The sequence below is a fragment of the Physella acuta genome, unplaced genomic scaffold (assembly GCF_028476545.2).
Source record: "Physella acuta isolate Inbredline_101_S28 unplaced genomic scaffold, ASM2847654v3 ptg000177l, whole genome shotgun sequence".
Classification (NCBI taxonomy): Eukaryota; Metazoa; Mollusca; class Gastropoda; family Physidae; genus Physella; species Physella acuta.
The window spans coordinates 114,556-132,031 of NW_026731696.1; the positions used below are offsets into that span (position 1 = coordinate 114,556).

Consider the following 17,476-nt stretch of genomic DNA (forward strand, 5'->3'; position numbering starts at 1 on the left):
TAAGTAAGCACTAACGTATTTAAACGTGAATCGGCTCCGTTTTAAAATATAGCCTATATATTTGCAAATTCTCCTTAATCGCATTGTCGGAACAATAGCAAAGTGCCGTGACCGTGCAGATAGCTCTAGCTACGAATTGCTACAAATTATTTTACATGCACACGAACTCTACGATAATTTTATTACATGATTATTGACAGAAAATGAGACGAACAAAGAGTATGGTGTGCTCCACGAGTAACAAGAAGTATTTTCCAGCTATCAGACGATGCCGCAACGAGGGGCGACAAAAAGACCCTAAATTCGTGTGTACTATGCTCAGTGACGTCACAAGGGCTTTCCCTACGGTTTGGGTCAACGACAGTAGCTTAGTAAAGTTCGTGCCGATGTGTGACTTTCATCTTGTTTTTCTCGATTGTGCATTCATTTCTCCTTGCAACACAGCTGCATTGGCTGCAACAGACATTTTCCCGTCACTTTTGAGCTCAATTTCTGCTCCAGCAGCTCAGGGCATTCGTGGGTGATTTCTTGAAATTACCGACCGAAGCGGTAACTTGCAGCCACAGGTGGCCATTGCTTTCGAAACGAAACAGGAAAGAATGCAGAGAGGAGGCGGCGGCCGTAAGTAACGCTTTAAATATCTAAATACATGCCAGTGCTTTATTTTAAGTGAAAGCCCCGATGACAATTTACTGAGTTCATGTAAAAATGCCTACAATAAGCTCTGCATTCGTGCAGAATAATAAAATCTTTAAAATGAGGTCAAATAGATCAAAGCTGTCAAAAATTATAATGGTTACCTCCCTTGGTAGAAAAAAAAGCTTGCTACATGGGATGAAATCCTAAACTTTTAAAATTAATAGGCCTAATTGAAATACTATAATATTGATATCTTAACTAAGCTGAATATAAAACTACTTAGGGTATCACCAATTTTAAGAATTGTAAAAAAAAAATTAAAATGAAGAAATCCCATTTCATATGCTGCAGTTTCTCTGAATGAAATTTAAATTTTATAGATCTAGATCTAGGCCTAAAACTAAAAGAGTAAAAGTAATATAAGAATTTTTTACAAGTCTATGTGAACTCTATGTGACTTATGGTCTATGTAGACAAAAGTTAAAGAAGCTTTCACACTAAAGTAAAAGTAGATTTATGATTACTAAATCAACAAGCCCCATACTTCAAAAAAATCCTAAGAAAGTTTGTAGATCTAAATCACTTTGGATTTTGGATTAAATTTTCTTCTTTCAACTTTTGTTTTAGTTAATAAAATAAGATAAAGTTAAGTTAGTAAGAGCTTAAGTTAAATGTTAATAAAAATAATATCAAGCTTAATAACTGTACTTTTAAATTAATATTTTTAAAGATTACTTTAAAGCCATGTCAATACATTATGATTTTTTTAAACACTTTTGAACAATTTAAAAACCACCACGTCTTCTGTAATAATTAATTATTTGTGCAGCCCTAGTAGCCTTTAAAGTTTTGTATTATTATTGCTCCTAAAATAAACAAAACATGAAACTTTAATTCACAAAACTTAAACTACTGTTAATACATTAACATACTATTGTAATTCTTATTCCACATATTACCCCTGGTTTTTTTAAACTACATCTATAGATTATGTTACATTTGTCTGATCCTCACTTTACACATCTACTTAGAAGTATATGCTACTTTTTAACATGTAATCTAAGTATTGCACGTTTCTGCAACCCACTGATACAGTGAGACATCAGTCATATATCTGGTTAAAGGACAAATTACTTCATTTATGACATGTCTAGTTAAATGATATGTGACCTAAAGGCATATATGACATGTCTGGTTAAATGGTATGTGACATTAAGGCATTTAATGACATGATGTCTGGTTAAATGACATGACATTGAGGCAAAATATGACAATGTGTCTAGTTAAATGACATGCAACCTAAAGACATTAAATTGAGTGATGTCTGGTTAATTGGCATATGACATAAAGTCATTATATGTCATGTCTGGTTGAATCATATTGAATAAAAAACATAAATTGCCTGGACTTTACATGATTTAGTTTGACTTGGTTTAGCATTTACTTGCTGGACAGCTGACCGGATATAGATCTTTATCAAGTTTTGCAAGTTATTTTTTAATATCAACATTTTTTTTTAAATTCTTACCAACTTACAGCCCTCAGGGTAACATACTACTTGTATAATTTATTTTTATTAACAAACTCTGAAATTCAATCATCCCTTTCCACCCCCCCCCCCCCTTACTTCATTCCCTCCACCACAGGAAAAAAAATTGCCATAATTTCCCAGTATTTAAAATAATTTCTGCAACCTAAACTAATGCTTAAGACATAAAATTGCAGTTTTTAATTTATTTTATTTTAAAAGGATTTTTTTCCTAGACATTAAAAAAAAAGCCATTTTCTATAATGGAAACTTTTTCTTGACCCTCTTCTCCCCCCATTATCTTTCAGTTAAGGGTGCATTTAATTTAAAATCATCTAGTGTTAGACATTCTCTCTCCAAGTTATTTTTTAGACAATTTTATGTAAATAAGTTGTTGATGTCAATCAGTGTGACAGGTCATGTTTTCTACAAAATATTTTTAACCCGACTCTACATAATATTTAAAAATACGGAATAATTTTTGAGGCGGATGCCATTTGTCTTAGGATTTCCTCTCATTTAATTCCCTATGTTCGGTTAGGCCTAAGTTGTAAGGGAGATCCGGTGCTGATATTAATGCACGACGCAAGTGACAGGTTCCAGGACGTGCAGGCGGTTAAACGTGGTTTACGCATTCATCTGAGAGTACCGAATTCGCTGGCGGTGATGAAGTTTACAGGGAATCCCCTCGACTTGATGAGTCACAATCTCGTGTCAGCCAATCGCAAGAGAAATATATTGCTTAGTCATACACTAGCATGAATGAGGCCGTTTAAGCATTGGAGGAGATCCACCAATCAAATCGCGAGGCCTTCACGGAGACACTGCTAGGGAATCAGGTGTTACAGAGATTTTTGCTCGTAAACATTGTTGTTTGAATCGGTCATGTAAAGTTCATAAGTGGACATGCTTGCTTGACCTCTGCTTTGTATACGTAGTTTGCAGTCTTGTGTTTTTTTTTCTTTGGATAGTGATTATTTATTCCATACGTAGTGTCTAACCTCTGGATTATTGAAATCTGGGTCAATAGACTAGCGCTGATCAATGCAAGAGATTACTAACGGCGTGCACAATAACTTTTTATCGAACCGGCCCCGAGGGGGGAAGATGACTACACGGGGAAAAGGTAAGGCTAACACATTTGTCGGGTTTAATTGTGGGCGTTTTGTGAGCCGTGTGAATGCACGCTTTTGGAAGTGTTAAACACGCCCCGACTGACACACCAGCAGAACATTCACGCGCTGAAAAGGTGACTGGTAACAGTGACAGGTGGCGATGTCGGGAATCTGTGCCAACGACCTAGTTTTGGAAAGTTACATTGGCAGCCCGTTGACATCGATAGGAAGGAGAGTGCACTGTCTGGGCCGTTGTTAATCGCCTATTCTTATTTCAAATGCATGCGTTGTTTTAAACTGCTAAACGATGACCTAGTTAAACGCAGTGGCTTCTGTGCAGTGTAGGCGCCTGTGTAGTCCTACCATGTTTCTCGTGTATCGTGACCAAAGACCGCGCGAACTGTCGAGTGGGCGTATCACGCTTGTCGCTAACCAATCCTACAAGACACGCGGCATTGAGAAATGTAGCCTGTAATAAATATTAATTTATCATTTTGTAATAACTGAATCTAAATCTAGAAATGTTCCGAAAAAAGCACTGCACTTTTTGTATACTGTTATTTTATTTTCGCTGAAAAACATTTTATTTCTAGGAGCAAGTGGGGAAAATTTGAACTTCCTTTGTTTAGTTATTCAATTTTTAAAGAATGTTTGAATGAATAAATATGCAAATTCTTGCTTGAACTTACATTCCAAGCATGTCTCGACTACCAGTTAGTCTAATAGTCGTTGTTCACACGGACATTGGGTTCAGATTTTAACATTCTTGTAACGGTTTTTCCCCGTTTCTATCAACGAAGCGATACGCTTCGTGTTAGTCGGCCTTAGATCCCAATGTGTTAGCACTGCCAAGTACAGATCTACTGTGTCCCTACTTAACCCTTGTAAAGGATAGGCGTGCAGATGTCGTTGAGATATGTTTACAGTGTGGGTCTATTGTCCAGTCGCTCAAGGATGTTGGCGTTAAGTGTGGGTTGATTCATCAACGAACATTATCCACCTACAGAGGGGGGCGGGTTTTATACATGTTCTAATTATAATTCGTGGCTTATCAAATGAACCATAAAGTCAATTGACTTGTGACGCATTCATAACCCTAGTTACCTACAACACAAGAATTCTTTTACTTTATGATATCAACAAAGCATACCTATCGTTAGTTATATAAACAGTTATTGTTTCGATTAGCCATATCCACATGATGTGGCAATACTACCCATAAATAATATTAAATATGTGGTTATGGCTAATCTGGCAACCTTCAACAAAAGGCATGCATTGTCATTGGTCAGGTGCCTGCCCCACCAGCACTAGTGCTAGCTGTCCGAACATGACCAATAACTATCTTTGCTGTAGAAAATCGACCCCCGAGTTAAGCCAGCTGTTGCCGTAGCCTATGTAGAGTATCATTGACGTCAATCTTCTCGCTACACACCAAACATTGTCTCCATGTTTTTCTCGAAACGCAAATTCATCAAAAGTGTAACTGTTAAGCCGATTTATTTCAATCAGTATGTAGGTCTACTATAATGAGGGGGGGGGGGGGCGCTTGATACGCATAAATATAAATTTTTAAGGGTGGGGACCATACCACCACGACCTTTATGAGACCTGCTTATAGTTGTCAATCATACACATGACAAAAATGCACACATTTTTCTTTAATACATTTTCCCTAGCCTTCTAGATCCGCCTGTTTTTTTTTTTTATAAAGTCAATGGTTAACCGTTGCTGCACGATCGGCCCAATATTTTCCCACTAACAAGTACCAGTTCCAGGAGCACACACACGCTTATTGATGGCATCTAAAACATGCATTGTGTCGCTAACTGGCATGTACTTAAAACCCGCGGCTGTTTGGGTCGCTGGTTGTTTTTCAGCTGGTGATTCACCTTTGACCTCTGTTGCCAAGGGGATTTCCTTATAATCTGCTTTGACTATCCCAATGCGCATTGGTGCTTACAACAAGCGGCACTGAACAAAACACTCTGCGCTAGAGACGAGCAATAAATAATTACAGAGGTACCTCATCTAATTAGAAAGTTCGTATTGGCTAACGTTTTTCTGTACAAAGTGGGCGATAAAAAGTTTGAAAACTCCTGTTTTGCCAGCCTGAATCATCTAACCTTGAATGACACATCACTGTTAATAAACGTGACCATTTTTTGACCACGTGACATCGTGGTATTTTTTTTTTCTTTGGGAATCGAGGGGTGTGGAAAAGATGACGCAATTTTTGACGGAAGAATACTAGAATCAGTCTTGCTTAAATAGTGGGAAACTTGTACTGTACTATTTTGGTTACCTAACCTAATAATGGAACCACTATTTAAATCTATAGTAGGGGTTATAATTTTGAGTTAAAGTACGTTTAACTTAAAATATTTATTTTTAAGTAAACAGTGAGGCTGAGACAAATATTTATTATCGCTATACACATTTTAATGGGTTGGTATGGTAGAATTCAGCGCTACTTATTCGTTAATCTTTTAATGCATGTAATATTGCATCTTCGCACTGTTCCGTTTTTTTTTATACTGTGCGTTTCTGCTTTAAGTATTTATTTTAAAGCCAAGTAGGAGCACCTCAGTGTTGAAGCTGCTGTTTTTTTTTAACAGTGCCATTGTTGTCGTGTCCATTTCCTCATTAATAACCCTTCACCACTTATCACCCCCTCCCCAAAAGTAACTCAGATTTAAGCATGGCCTTAACACTGACCATCGTAGTACAGTATTACTTTAAACAAACTTTAAACTTTATCAATTGCTAAGTTATACATGAACGTTTCACTCCGCTACATGCTTCAACACACGTTCTTCAAATGAAAAGTTTTGTTTTATTTTCACGATAAACGTTACAGGCTGGGACAAAGGAATTTTGAACTGGCGAGAAAACCTGACAAGTTAGTAGGTCAGCAGACGGACTGCGTTGTTCGTCACTTGGATACTGCCTGGCTTCCTGTGGCTGGCTCACCAATCCACAGCGGCCAGACAGGATATTAATTAGATCTAGTAGCTGATCATGTCTTTATTTACAAAACCAGAGTGAATAAAAGCGTTTAATTTGTCCTACTTCCTTGTTGTAAGTTTCCTTCACTATGCCGCCCTTCCCCCTTTTAAGCTGTTGGTTTCCAGTCTGGGATAGTTGTCAAGGCGGTGGGGGGGGGGGGGGGGTAAATCTTGTCTGGCTAGACTGGGGTGGGTCGTTGCTAGACTGTAGGGTGGGTTATGGCTATGCTATTAGTATAGGGTGGGTCGGCAGGTTTCAGTTGTGCTGGTGTGAAAAACGTATGGAATGTAAGACATACTGGCCTAGCTACCACACAGACTCGACCCAGTTTCTTCTAACCAAAGTAAATTATAAACGGTGTCCTTGTCTTACGTGCTAGAGTCCTTAACATCTGCACCAAGTCCCCACCCTTTTGTGCAGAGCTACTCGCTCTCTCCACGTCGTGACCTACTCCCTCTGACCCCGGTGACCCTATGCACCACCGACACTCATGTCCCACTCTTCACCACGACCCCTACCCTCTGAACTTGGACTTCCTTCCCCTGCATGGTGGCCCGCTCGGCTCAGTATCTTCTCCTCCCTACCTCCCCTCCCCCCTTCCTAAGTATTACAACCCCATTCCCCGACTCTTAACGAGAGGGTTAGACTGCCTGGATTAAAATATTTCCCTAGAAAGAAACAGTACCAAGATAAGCTGTCATTGATTTGCCTTGACGGCATCTATACCAACTAGATCTATGTCACGTTTAAATCCGTCCCATAGACTGCCCTGTTTGTATTGGCAGGTTCAGTATCACGGTCGTGTATTGGGATATTTTTTTCTCAATTTAAGCGTTCTCAGACGGATTGATGGAACAACACAAACCAGTTGACCTGTGTGCAGGGGAGGGTTGCAGTAAACTTGGTCTAACAGATGTGACCCTGGGGTCTTTTGGTGCGCATCGATCCCCTGTTAATGCTGGGGACGGGATGGGGCAGGCTGTATTATTATTAATAGCCTGAATATCTATGTCAACATATTATGAATTTCGTTTGGAGAAGAAACATTTTTAAAAAAAATTGTTTTGTATCATGTCCCTTGTCACAACATCATTGTGTGTAGTGTTGCACTGACACTGGTCAGTGTTGCACTAACTGACACTGGTCAGTGTTGCACTAACTGGCACTGGTTAGTGTTGCACTAACTGACACTGGTTAGTGTTGCACTAACTGACACTGGTTAGTGTTGCACTAACTGACACTGGTTAGTGTTGCACTGACACTGGTTAGTGTTGCACTAACTGACACTGGTTAGTGTTGCACTAACTGACACTGGTTAGTGTTGCACTAACTGACACTGGTTAGTGTTGCACTAACTGACACTGGTTAGTGTTGCACTAACTGACACTGGTTAGTGTTGCACTAACTGACACTGGTTAGTGTTGCACTAACTGACACTGGTTAGTGTTGCAGTAACTGACACTGGTTAGTGTTGCACTAACTGACACTGGTTAGTGTTGCACTAACTGACACTGGTTAGTGTTGCACTAACTGACACTGGTTAGTGTTGCACTAACTGACACTGGTCAATGTAGTGTGTAACCCAGCATCACTGACCATCATGTTTAACATATTTATTAAATGTATTTCTTCACAAGGCTAGGTCTGTGCTTAAATATGGAAGTTAGTTTATAGAGATACTTAATAATGAACCATGAGATTGTGTTAAGTAGGATCAGATTAACTAACCCGCTGTTAACCCTCTAAAGCTTATTTGTACAATTACAAACTAGATATATAGAGAACAAAGGGAAGCAGTTTTAAACTCAGGATGTGTTATCTCCCCTTTGTTATTGTATATCTCCTTTGATAGAGCTTACAAACTTGCACACATATTTAAAGAGCTTAATAAAGCTTTAATGTAAACTTGATATTATGTTAATATGATATATAGTAAAGAACCATGCAAACAACAGGACATCCTTATCAGCTTAAAAGTGTTTTTTTTTATTCCAGTGAGCTTCACTTTCTACCCAATAAAAATATTTTTAAAGTATCAAGTTCATTTTCTTTATAATCATGAGAGCTTTTTAATAGATTAAATTACACCGATTTCACCATGCACCTACTACTGATATTTTGCACCAAGTTTGCAGTAGATCTTGACTGAAATGTATTTTTAAACCAGCTAGTTCAGCTAAAATCTTCACTGTACTTCACTGTATATTTTTTCTTCCTTATTGGATCAGCTTGCTTACATTCATACATTGGATTGAAATGGGGAAGGGTAGGGCTGTTTCTTTGTGTCCTGGATATTCTTAACATTTTCCAAGAAATGATGTTTTCTGATCATACAAATGTTAGTTCCTTGAAGATTTGTGAAATTACACAAGTCTTGTATATATATTTTTTTAATGCAAAACTCAAGTAGTTGCACTGTAAGCATAATGCAAGCAAATCAGCATACATTTTGTGTGGGTGAAATTATTGCTTATCTTAATTTAATTTTATAGAAAAACTCTGAAAATGAATAAACATGTGGGATGTCCCTGAGCCCACCCAGCTCTGATGGGTACCTGAATGACTCACATTAAGGAAAGTAAAATTAGCTGGGCATAGTGATGACCACATTATCCCTTCATATGCCAGTCACTGAAACAGGTGAACTCTACTTCATCTGCCCCATGGATCAGCAGGTCTTAAAGGAAACCTTACTTGCTTTTTAATTTTAGGATGATAACCAGACTAAGTCTTTTCATATTACAAACATAAAAAAGGAGGATACTTACTTCCAGTGTATTCTTAATTTTTAAATAAACATAAGTTAACAAGTAATTATATAGATCTGTAACAAGCTCATAGGAAAAAAGGGCCTCTTTATATCAGCACTGCAATTTTGTCAGAGCTAGAGTCTAAATATGTACATTTTTTTTACAAGTCGGTCTTGTTTGCATACAAGTTTTTTTTTTTTTTTTTTTTTTTTTTTTTTTTTTTTTTTTTTTTGCCTTCTATTTTCTTTTATGCTCAATTCTTTTGCGAATTTAATGTGAATTAATATTAATAATTTTTTTTTTGTATTTTTCAGGCAAAAAATTTCAAGGTGTAGGGATCAAAATCAGCGATGATCAACCTGTTCCACAGTAAGTATAAAGTACTATCTTAAAAATAATTTGTTTTCCATAAACCATTTTAATCTCTACTAAAAACTATACGTTTGAAAACTCTTGCAAAATTGTAAATCTGGTTTAAAAAAATTATTTTTCACCTTTTGCGTTTTGTTAATCATTACTACCCTTTGTACGCTACTTAATTTAATTATATTTTCTTAACACAATCATCAGCTTGAAAAATGTCTTGCATTTTAAAATAAAATAAAACTGTAGTTTATTCAAAACTCACTAATATTAAACTTTCACATATGTTTTACCCATTGGATTAACTTTAAAAATATGTTTAGGCCGCCCAGACCAGATCTTGATTCAAAGGCCACCCTGACAATAAATGGACAAAAGTTTGAATGTGATGCCAGTGACCTGCAACACAGGCGATACCTAGGGCGGGGTGCTTATGGTGTCGTTGAAGAAATGATTCATACAAGAAGTAACACAATACTTGCAGTTAAAGTGAGCATTTAAATATACTGATACTTATGTAATCAATTTGTCAGAATTAAAAATTGCTAAAGTTTTGAAAATAGTTGAGAAATGCATGACACTAGCTTGGTTCAGTCACGGTATTGGTTCAGTCACGGTATTTATATTATTTTTTTTACAGAGAATAAATGCTACAGTAAACAACCAAGAACAGAAGCGTCTGCTGATGGATTTAGATATCAACATGAGGAGTGGATCATGTGAATACACTGTTGAATTTTATGGGGCTTTATTCAGAGAGGTATGATTTCACTTTAGATGTTCGTAAATTTCCTCAGTGTCAAAATAATGGTAGATCATTGATAACTTTTTCCTAATAAACGGAAAAAGTAATTATTTCCTGTCTGAAGTTTGTACATTTGTTTTGAAGTGTACTTACTAAAACCATTGGAAAATGTGATTTTACAAATATACCAGTACAAAAAAATATAAAAAATTTTAAAGCACTAATTTTGTTGATTTTTTCTAAAATTTGCTTTGTACTAATGTAAATATAACTTAACTTCTTATACAAAAGAATTAGTGCAGCCAAAATGCTAGATATTTGCTAAATTTTTTGTTGTATTTGGTGATCTTCAGGGTGATGTTTGGATTTGCATGGAGGTAATGGAAGCTTCGCTTGATCAGTTCTATAAAAAGCTGAAATCTAATGGAGAAAAAATACCAGAGAATGTAATGGGCAAGATAGCAAGATCAGTAAGTCTTTACATTGATTAAAGTTGGGCGTTTTTATTCAGCATTTATTTCCATGTTGCCAATAAATTCTAATAGGAACTAAATTTATCATTGCATTATATTCGTTTGGAAATCGATATTATTTGCTTATTTTGTGATGACTATGATAAAGTTACAGACCCTAAGATTGGATAATAAAATTGCGATGTTCACTCCAATTTTTTTATAAGGTTGAAGATAAATATTTATTAGTTGAGTTACATATATTGTATGTTTGTTTAGGTTGTACAGGCTCTACACTACCTACACACAGAACTACATGTCATTCATCGTGATGTCAAACCATCCAACATTCTGATAAACAAACTTGGTGCAGTTAAAATCTGTGACTTTGGCATCAGTGGATATTTGGTGGATTCAATAGCAAGAACCAAAGATGCTGGCTGCAGACCATACATGGCTGTAAGACATTACTTCATTAATTTAAAAATATTTTGATTCTCTGTAAAGGTTTTAAAAACACTTAGAGTAAGTTGCCTACTTGCATATATTATCATAAAAATACTACTATAGTCTATATATATAATTCTCTTCTGGGAGCCGTTAGAAAACAAGCTGTAAAACGCGCTCCCTACCACCCCACCCCTACATGATCTTAGTGAGCTGTGTTCACTCTTAATGTTTACAAACAGAGCCGGGTTTAGTGACGACTATTAGGGGCAGATAATTTAGTTTGAAATGATTTTAAACGTGGGGGGGGGGGGGAAGGAAGGGGGGGTTATGGTCCTTAACGAGCTACTTATAGTGTTTTAAAGAAATATTTTCTGTGGCAGCGTTGGTACTGTCGAATTCACAATTTATGAATTACTGAAAAGTAGAAAAAAACAACAACTAAATAGCGGCGTATGTTATGCCGCGGGCCGGCTCGTTGTTTATAATTGTCAAAATTTTGCTATTTTTAGCTATTGTTATAACAATAATACATAAAAAATCATAGTAAATCTTGTTTCTTTCTATTAAAAATGATTGTGAGCAAATAGATAATTATTGAGAGATAAAGCATATAGTTTATATTTAACTATTCTTTACCAAACTTTAACAGCCTGAGAGAATAAATCCTGACAACTCTAGCAATGGATATGACATTAAATCTGATGTTTGGAGTTTAGGCATAACAATGGTAAGTGTTTATTTTTTTACCTGATTCATTTTTTTAAATTATAGCAGATACCAATTTACCTATTCATTTTTTAAATTAACGTTTTTTAATTTAAAAAAAAAACAAGTCCATATTAAATCAGGGCTATTGTCTGGGGTATAAAATAATGTAAATGATTTTTAACTTATTTTATTTTGCAAAATATAAAAAATTGAAATTTTCCTCTTCTTGAAATTCACAATTTTAAAGTGATGTGTTGATGGGAAGATGTAATAGTTAAAATTTATATTGAATATAGATCTATAGTTCTCATGAACTTAATTCCTTACTCAGCACAAAGGCTAAGATTTTATTAATTACCATCAATTTAAACATTCTATATTTAAATTAAGCTTTCTGCTTACATTTGTAGGTTTATAAAGTTTATTTCCACTTTTACTACCTGAGCAAAGGGGCATAACTTAGATTCAAAATGACCACTCCTTTTCTTTTCTTAAAATAACACTTAGTTCACTATGTCTGTCTGTGGTTTTGTAACAAATCTTGCAACCAATAAATTTGTAAATGCACTGAAAGTTTTAAAAAATAATACAAAAGTTAAAGCTGTGATAGCTACGAATTTACATCTCTAATTTTATTTACCACTTCAAACTCAAGATTGTTTTAAAAAATCTCATTGCAAATTTTCAGATGGAACTAGCCACTGGAGAATTTCCATATTCAAAATGGGACTCGCCATTCCAGCAGATCAAGCAAGTGGTTATGGAAGCTTCTCCAAAATTGCCTGATAATCAGTTTTCTCCTGAATTTTGTAGCTTTATTGACAACTGGTGAGCATTAGTTTTTCTTTTCTTATTAATATACTTTCTTAGCTGATTTTCCATTGCTATAAAAACTTAATCATTTTGAAAAATACTTTTGTGCAAGTGTATTTAGATCCATCAATTATTAATAGTTCAATTGTACTGACTAAACAATTTTGAAAAATTAGTGTTAAATGAATATTTCTTTTTTTACCAGCTTGGATAAAGACTACAAAAAACGTTGGAATTATGCTCAACTTTTGGAGCATCCTTTTATTCTTAGAGCTGCAGAACAGGAAGTAGACATGGCAGGTTATGTCAATGGTGTTATATCAAAATATGGTAACCTCAATGAAAGTAATACTTGAGGGTGGTAGAGACTTAGGATATTGTGTGTTATTTGCAAGTGTGCTTGATAGACATAGGCTAAATCCAAAAATAATGAAAAAGACATGTATCCCAGCATTTGTTATGGGATTGTCTTATTTGTCTGTTCACCCAGCTTTTCAGTATATGGATTGCTTGTTGTCAATTGGTGTAACTGCTAATTTGCTAGATAGGAAAGAACGGAAAGTGTGCATATATAAATTGAATACTAATTTAACAAGAAATGTTCCAATGATGGATGCTGATAATTTTTAAAACTCTCCATTGTACAGAATATTTTAATTCCATGTTGACGTATGACCATGTCTTTGGTTCAGAAGCTAGAATCACTGAATGTTTGTAATAATTTTTGTTTGTAAAAAGTGTTAATATTTAATGTTACTGGGACAAGGATATTTTATATTTGTGTTTTTAAACCCTATGTCCACCCTCCAAAATAATAAAGCAATGCTATGACTTTGTATTTAACAATATATTTTTAATTGAACATATTTATGAGTAAAACTAGTTGAGTAGTTTTTTTTAATTAGTCTTTAGCTTTTAACTTCAAAATCTATAATTAAAAAGTGGGTACATTTTATTATAGTTAAATGCAAATAAATAGACTTACTTTTTACTTGTAGTATTTTAATATTTCCAGTTGTTTGTTGTTGTTTTTTTACAAAAAAATTGGAATTTTAAAAAACTGTTAGTATGTTGATTTTTTTTAAATATATTTTTTAAGTACAAATTATAATACCTTAGTTTTATAAACTGAAAACTTAAGAGACAAATTAATTGAATAAAGAATTTTTAACTAGAAAATTATGTGTTCCTTTCCTAATTAATAAAATAAAGTCTTTCTTGTTGAACTATGCAAAAGTGAAAACAAAGGAAAGGAAATTTTGTAGTACATGTTGTGTGGGTGAAATTTTGCAATTGCACTATAATTATTAACATTTATGGCAATAACAATACATTTTATGTACTTGCAGTTTTTCTTGATTAAGGGTAGGGCTTGATAAATTTTAAAAAATGGCAATGTTTTTAATTCTTAGCGTTCTTTTTTTTTCCCAAAAATAATCTTATTAGGTTTTTTGTTGGATCGACTTTACATTTAGCAGTTATTTTAAAAAGCTTTGTATTATTAGAAGCAAAGCTATTTATGCAAAAACATTTTATCAGATATTTGTTCATTTGATTCCAAACCACTTGTTACATTCAATTTGTTGACGATTTATTAGTAAATGTGCTGTGTGAGTCTTTTCATCCATTGGCTGGAATACAAATCAAGTGTTGGAATATCTTAACTGTTTATTCTTTTAAAATAGGTAAATTTTAGTTTTGTGATAGAGACACTGATACCTTAACAAATGTATAAAGTAATATTTTAATCATGTTTTAAGGGATCGAAGTAACTTGTTTTAATTTATTAAAAGGGATCCTATTTTTCTTCTCATTATTGGAATGGAATAGTTTCAGAATGTTAAATTCACTAATATTTTGGAACTTCTGTGTGTTAGATAACATTTTTAAAATTTTATGAGCTTAAAGAAGAAATGATTTAATTCATGTATCATTAAATGTTTGTTAACATTTGTCTTTCCCATACATCAGTTTGGATTCAGTGGATTAGCAGATGATGTTAAACAATTAAATTGATCAGCTTTTGTGTATCAATATCACAGATTGTAATAACTACTATTCACTATATAAGCATTGCAATGAAACTGTGATAAAAAAGCATGAATTTTTATATTTTTCAAATTAATGAAATCTATGCCTATCTTAGATTTATTTATATATAACTTTTAAAAATCAAAAGTGTAAAAATTACAAACTAATAATTTAGATTACTTAAATGAAAAGAAGGCTAATAAATATAGTGAAGAACCGTTAGGCAGCAACCTTTATCTATATTTTATCAAAACTAATGGTTATTTTATTTTTGGTACATTTCTTCTCTTGTTAGGTCCTTATTTAACAGTAGTAAAATATAATTTTGATTTTTAAAATATGGATACATCTGGTAGTTGTTTTTTTTTTAAATTTAGTCACTAACTGCATTACATTAAAACTTCATTTCTCTAATTTAAAAATAAGTTGTTCAAAGCAGCGTAATTATTCTTAGAAACAGTAGTTAGTAGTTTTATCATATATTTCATTTTACATACTATTTTTATAATTGAACACCCCTAGCTTATTTAGACATTTAAATCCACTTGATACATATTTGTGTGTGCTTCTTATACAGCACTTGCAATCATTTAGATTAAATAGAATTTTGTGTGTGGCTAGGAAAACATTGTTCCATAAGCATGAGACATCAATCATACCTCATTATAAAGTTATTTAAAAAGTCACTTGTTGTTTGAATGTTTATGTGTAACTGTTGTTTCTGACTATTTCATGTATATAAGAGAAATAAAAATATAAATCATTCAGCCTTTTGCGTCATTGCTGAATATTTCAAAAGTGGTGTGTACTTTGTGGTTTACTGCACATTTAATTGTCACACAAGGCAACATTTAATGTGGCTCGCTTCTGTTCTAAATGTTGATACCCTCTCAGACCAGAAGATTTTAAGGGCATAGCTGTTGGTTCTTTGCCAGTTAGACTTACTTTAAATGTGCCATCAGTACCTTTGATAGCTGACTCAAGCCTGGTATCCAAAAAGTAAGGCTTCAATTTTAAATTATACTATACATCCATTGATTGAGCGTCCTGTACTGGGGGGGGGGGGCAGGGGTACTTCTTGATGCAACTGTCAGACCAGAAGTCCCCCTCTAATAGCGTATATATTCGTTTAAAAAGTGCAACACAGTGTTTCTTCCAGACTTATTTCTCGGGGGGGGGGGGGGGGGCACTTGAAATTTTCGGGGGGCGGTAGACTTTCATCGGGGGTGGGGGGGGGGGGGGCAGACACTTAAAAGTATATATTTCCTATATAAATTATAATGTAATTATATAAATTTCGTTTGGCGGGAGGGGTGAGATGCCTGGAAGAAACTCTGAACACACTACTGATACAATAGGCTCTTGTAATCATTGGCGAAACTGAATCAGGCAGGCGCGTTCGCCGGCAGATCCATTTCGCCTTGCATATAGAATGCTATACAAACAAGAGCTAAACAATACGTTACTCACAACGAAACCGCACTCAGAATAATAAAAATGCGATCACAACTTAGTCTAGATAGAACATTGGTCAGGACATCCCGGCCAGTGCACGCATTGACCGGCCAATGTACAAAATACGTTGTCAAGTTTAAGCGCTTCGGACTTTGGCCAGTACGTCCCGGCCAGTGCGCGCATTGGCCGGCCAATGCGGGCTTTGGCCGCCCTTCGGGCTTTGACCGTAACACACACACACACACACACACACATATATATATATATATATATATATATATATATATATATATATATATATATATATATATATATATATATATTGAAAACTAAGCAGTCAAGCACTTAGACTCATCAGAAATCACAAGAACTACATGTAAATATTTTATAATTAGATTTTTGCAGTATAATTTTAATCTCTTATCGGCTAATAAGCCAACCATAAGACAGAACCTGCTAGTGGGGATATGGGTCACAAGGTGGAGGGGAGGGGGGGGGGGGTTACGGTCCACATCAGGCAACTCTCATCTAGGGTTGACACCACTTAAAAACGTCATAAAACTATTGTTAAACATGTTTTATCCAGTTAAATTTATAAAATGATAGGGGAGAGTGGTGACAGCAAGCCGAAATGCTAAATTGTTGGAGGGGGTGGAGTTGGGGCGACACCCTCACAGAGGCGTAGTGACCCCTCCAGGCGCCCGGGGCGAACTTTCAGTTTGGCGCCCCCCATATATATATATATATATATATATATATATATATATATATATATATATATATATATATATATATATATATATATATATATATATATATATATATATATATATATATGTGTGTGTGTGTGTTTGTGTGTGCGACAGTCTGGAAAAAAAATTAACAATTACGCTGATTTTCGTTCCCTAAAACTTCACTGGACGCCAATTAAATTCCGCTTTAGACGCCGAAACGAATAAAAAGTAGAAAATCAAAAGAGCTTAGAACAGTGGGCTCCATCGAACCCGAGAGGTTCGGTAATTAAGTTTCAGGGCTTCCGCGGAGGTCAAGACACACACCCTACTCATAGGATTCACAATCGGATTTTGTCATTGTGGACGATACAACTATTAAGGAGGGTTCGGTAATTGCGCATATGAAACTGGTGGGGTTCGGTACTCCAAAAAGTTAAGAACCACTGCTTTAGAGTGTATTTTATAGAAGGCTCAAGCCTTATTTGGTCTACTTTTGGTCGTGTCTTTAGAACAATTTCGATAACAGTAGGCAAATATTGCAATTTTGAATTATCAGTTAGGTTTAACAAAGTAATAATCAGTACAATATACTAATTTTCTTCTCTCTTAAAATTTTGGCAAAGAGTGTCGCTTCCCATCCATCCGCTCCGACAGTCTGCTATTTTACTGATCGGATAGCGATGC

The 17,476-nt window shown here is 34.9% G+C and overlaps 1 protein-coding gene across 2 annotated transcripts; it reads left to right on the plus strand.

The window, feature by feature from the left end:
• Positions 1-327: 327 nt before the first annotated feature.
• On the plus strand, positions 328-15,370 carry LOC131936387 (dual specificity mitogen-activated protein kinase kinase 6). 2 transcript variants are annotated; one of them, XM_059293342.1, is made up of 9 exons: positions 328-621; positions 9,356-9,410; positions 9,728-9,893; positions 10,045-10,164; positions 10,503-10,619; positions 10,881-11,060; positions 11,701-11,778; positions 12,448-12,587; positions 12,778-15,370. In XM_059293342.1, the coding sequence occupies exons 1-9, from the start codon at positions 600-602 to the stop codon at positions 12,926-12,928; spliced, it is 1,029 nt and encodes a 342-aa protein (XP_059149325.1). In that variant the 5' UTR covers positions 328-599; the 3' UTR covers positions 12,929-15,370. The 2 variants fall into 2 exon arrangements, with proteins under 2 accessions (XP_059149325.1, XP_059149324.1); XM_059293341.1 differs by lacking the exon at positions 328-621 and adding an exon at positions 2,907-3,293.
• Positions 15,371-17,476: the final 2,106 nt, after the last annotated feature.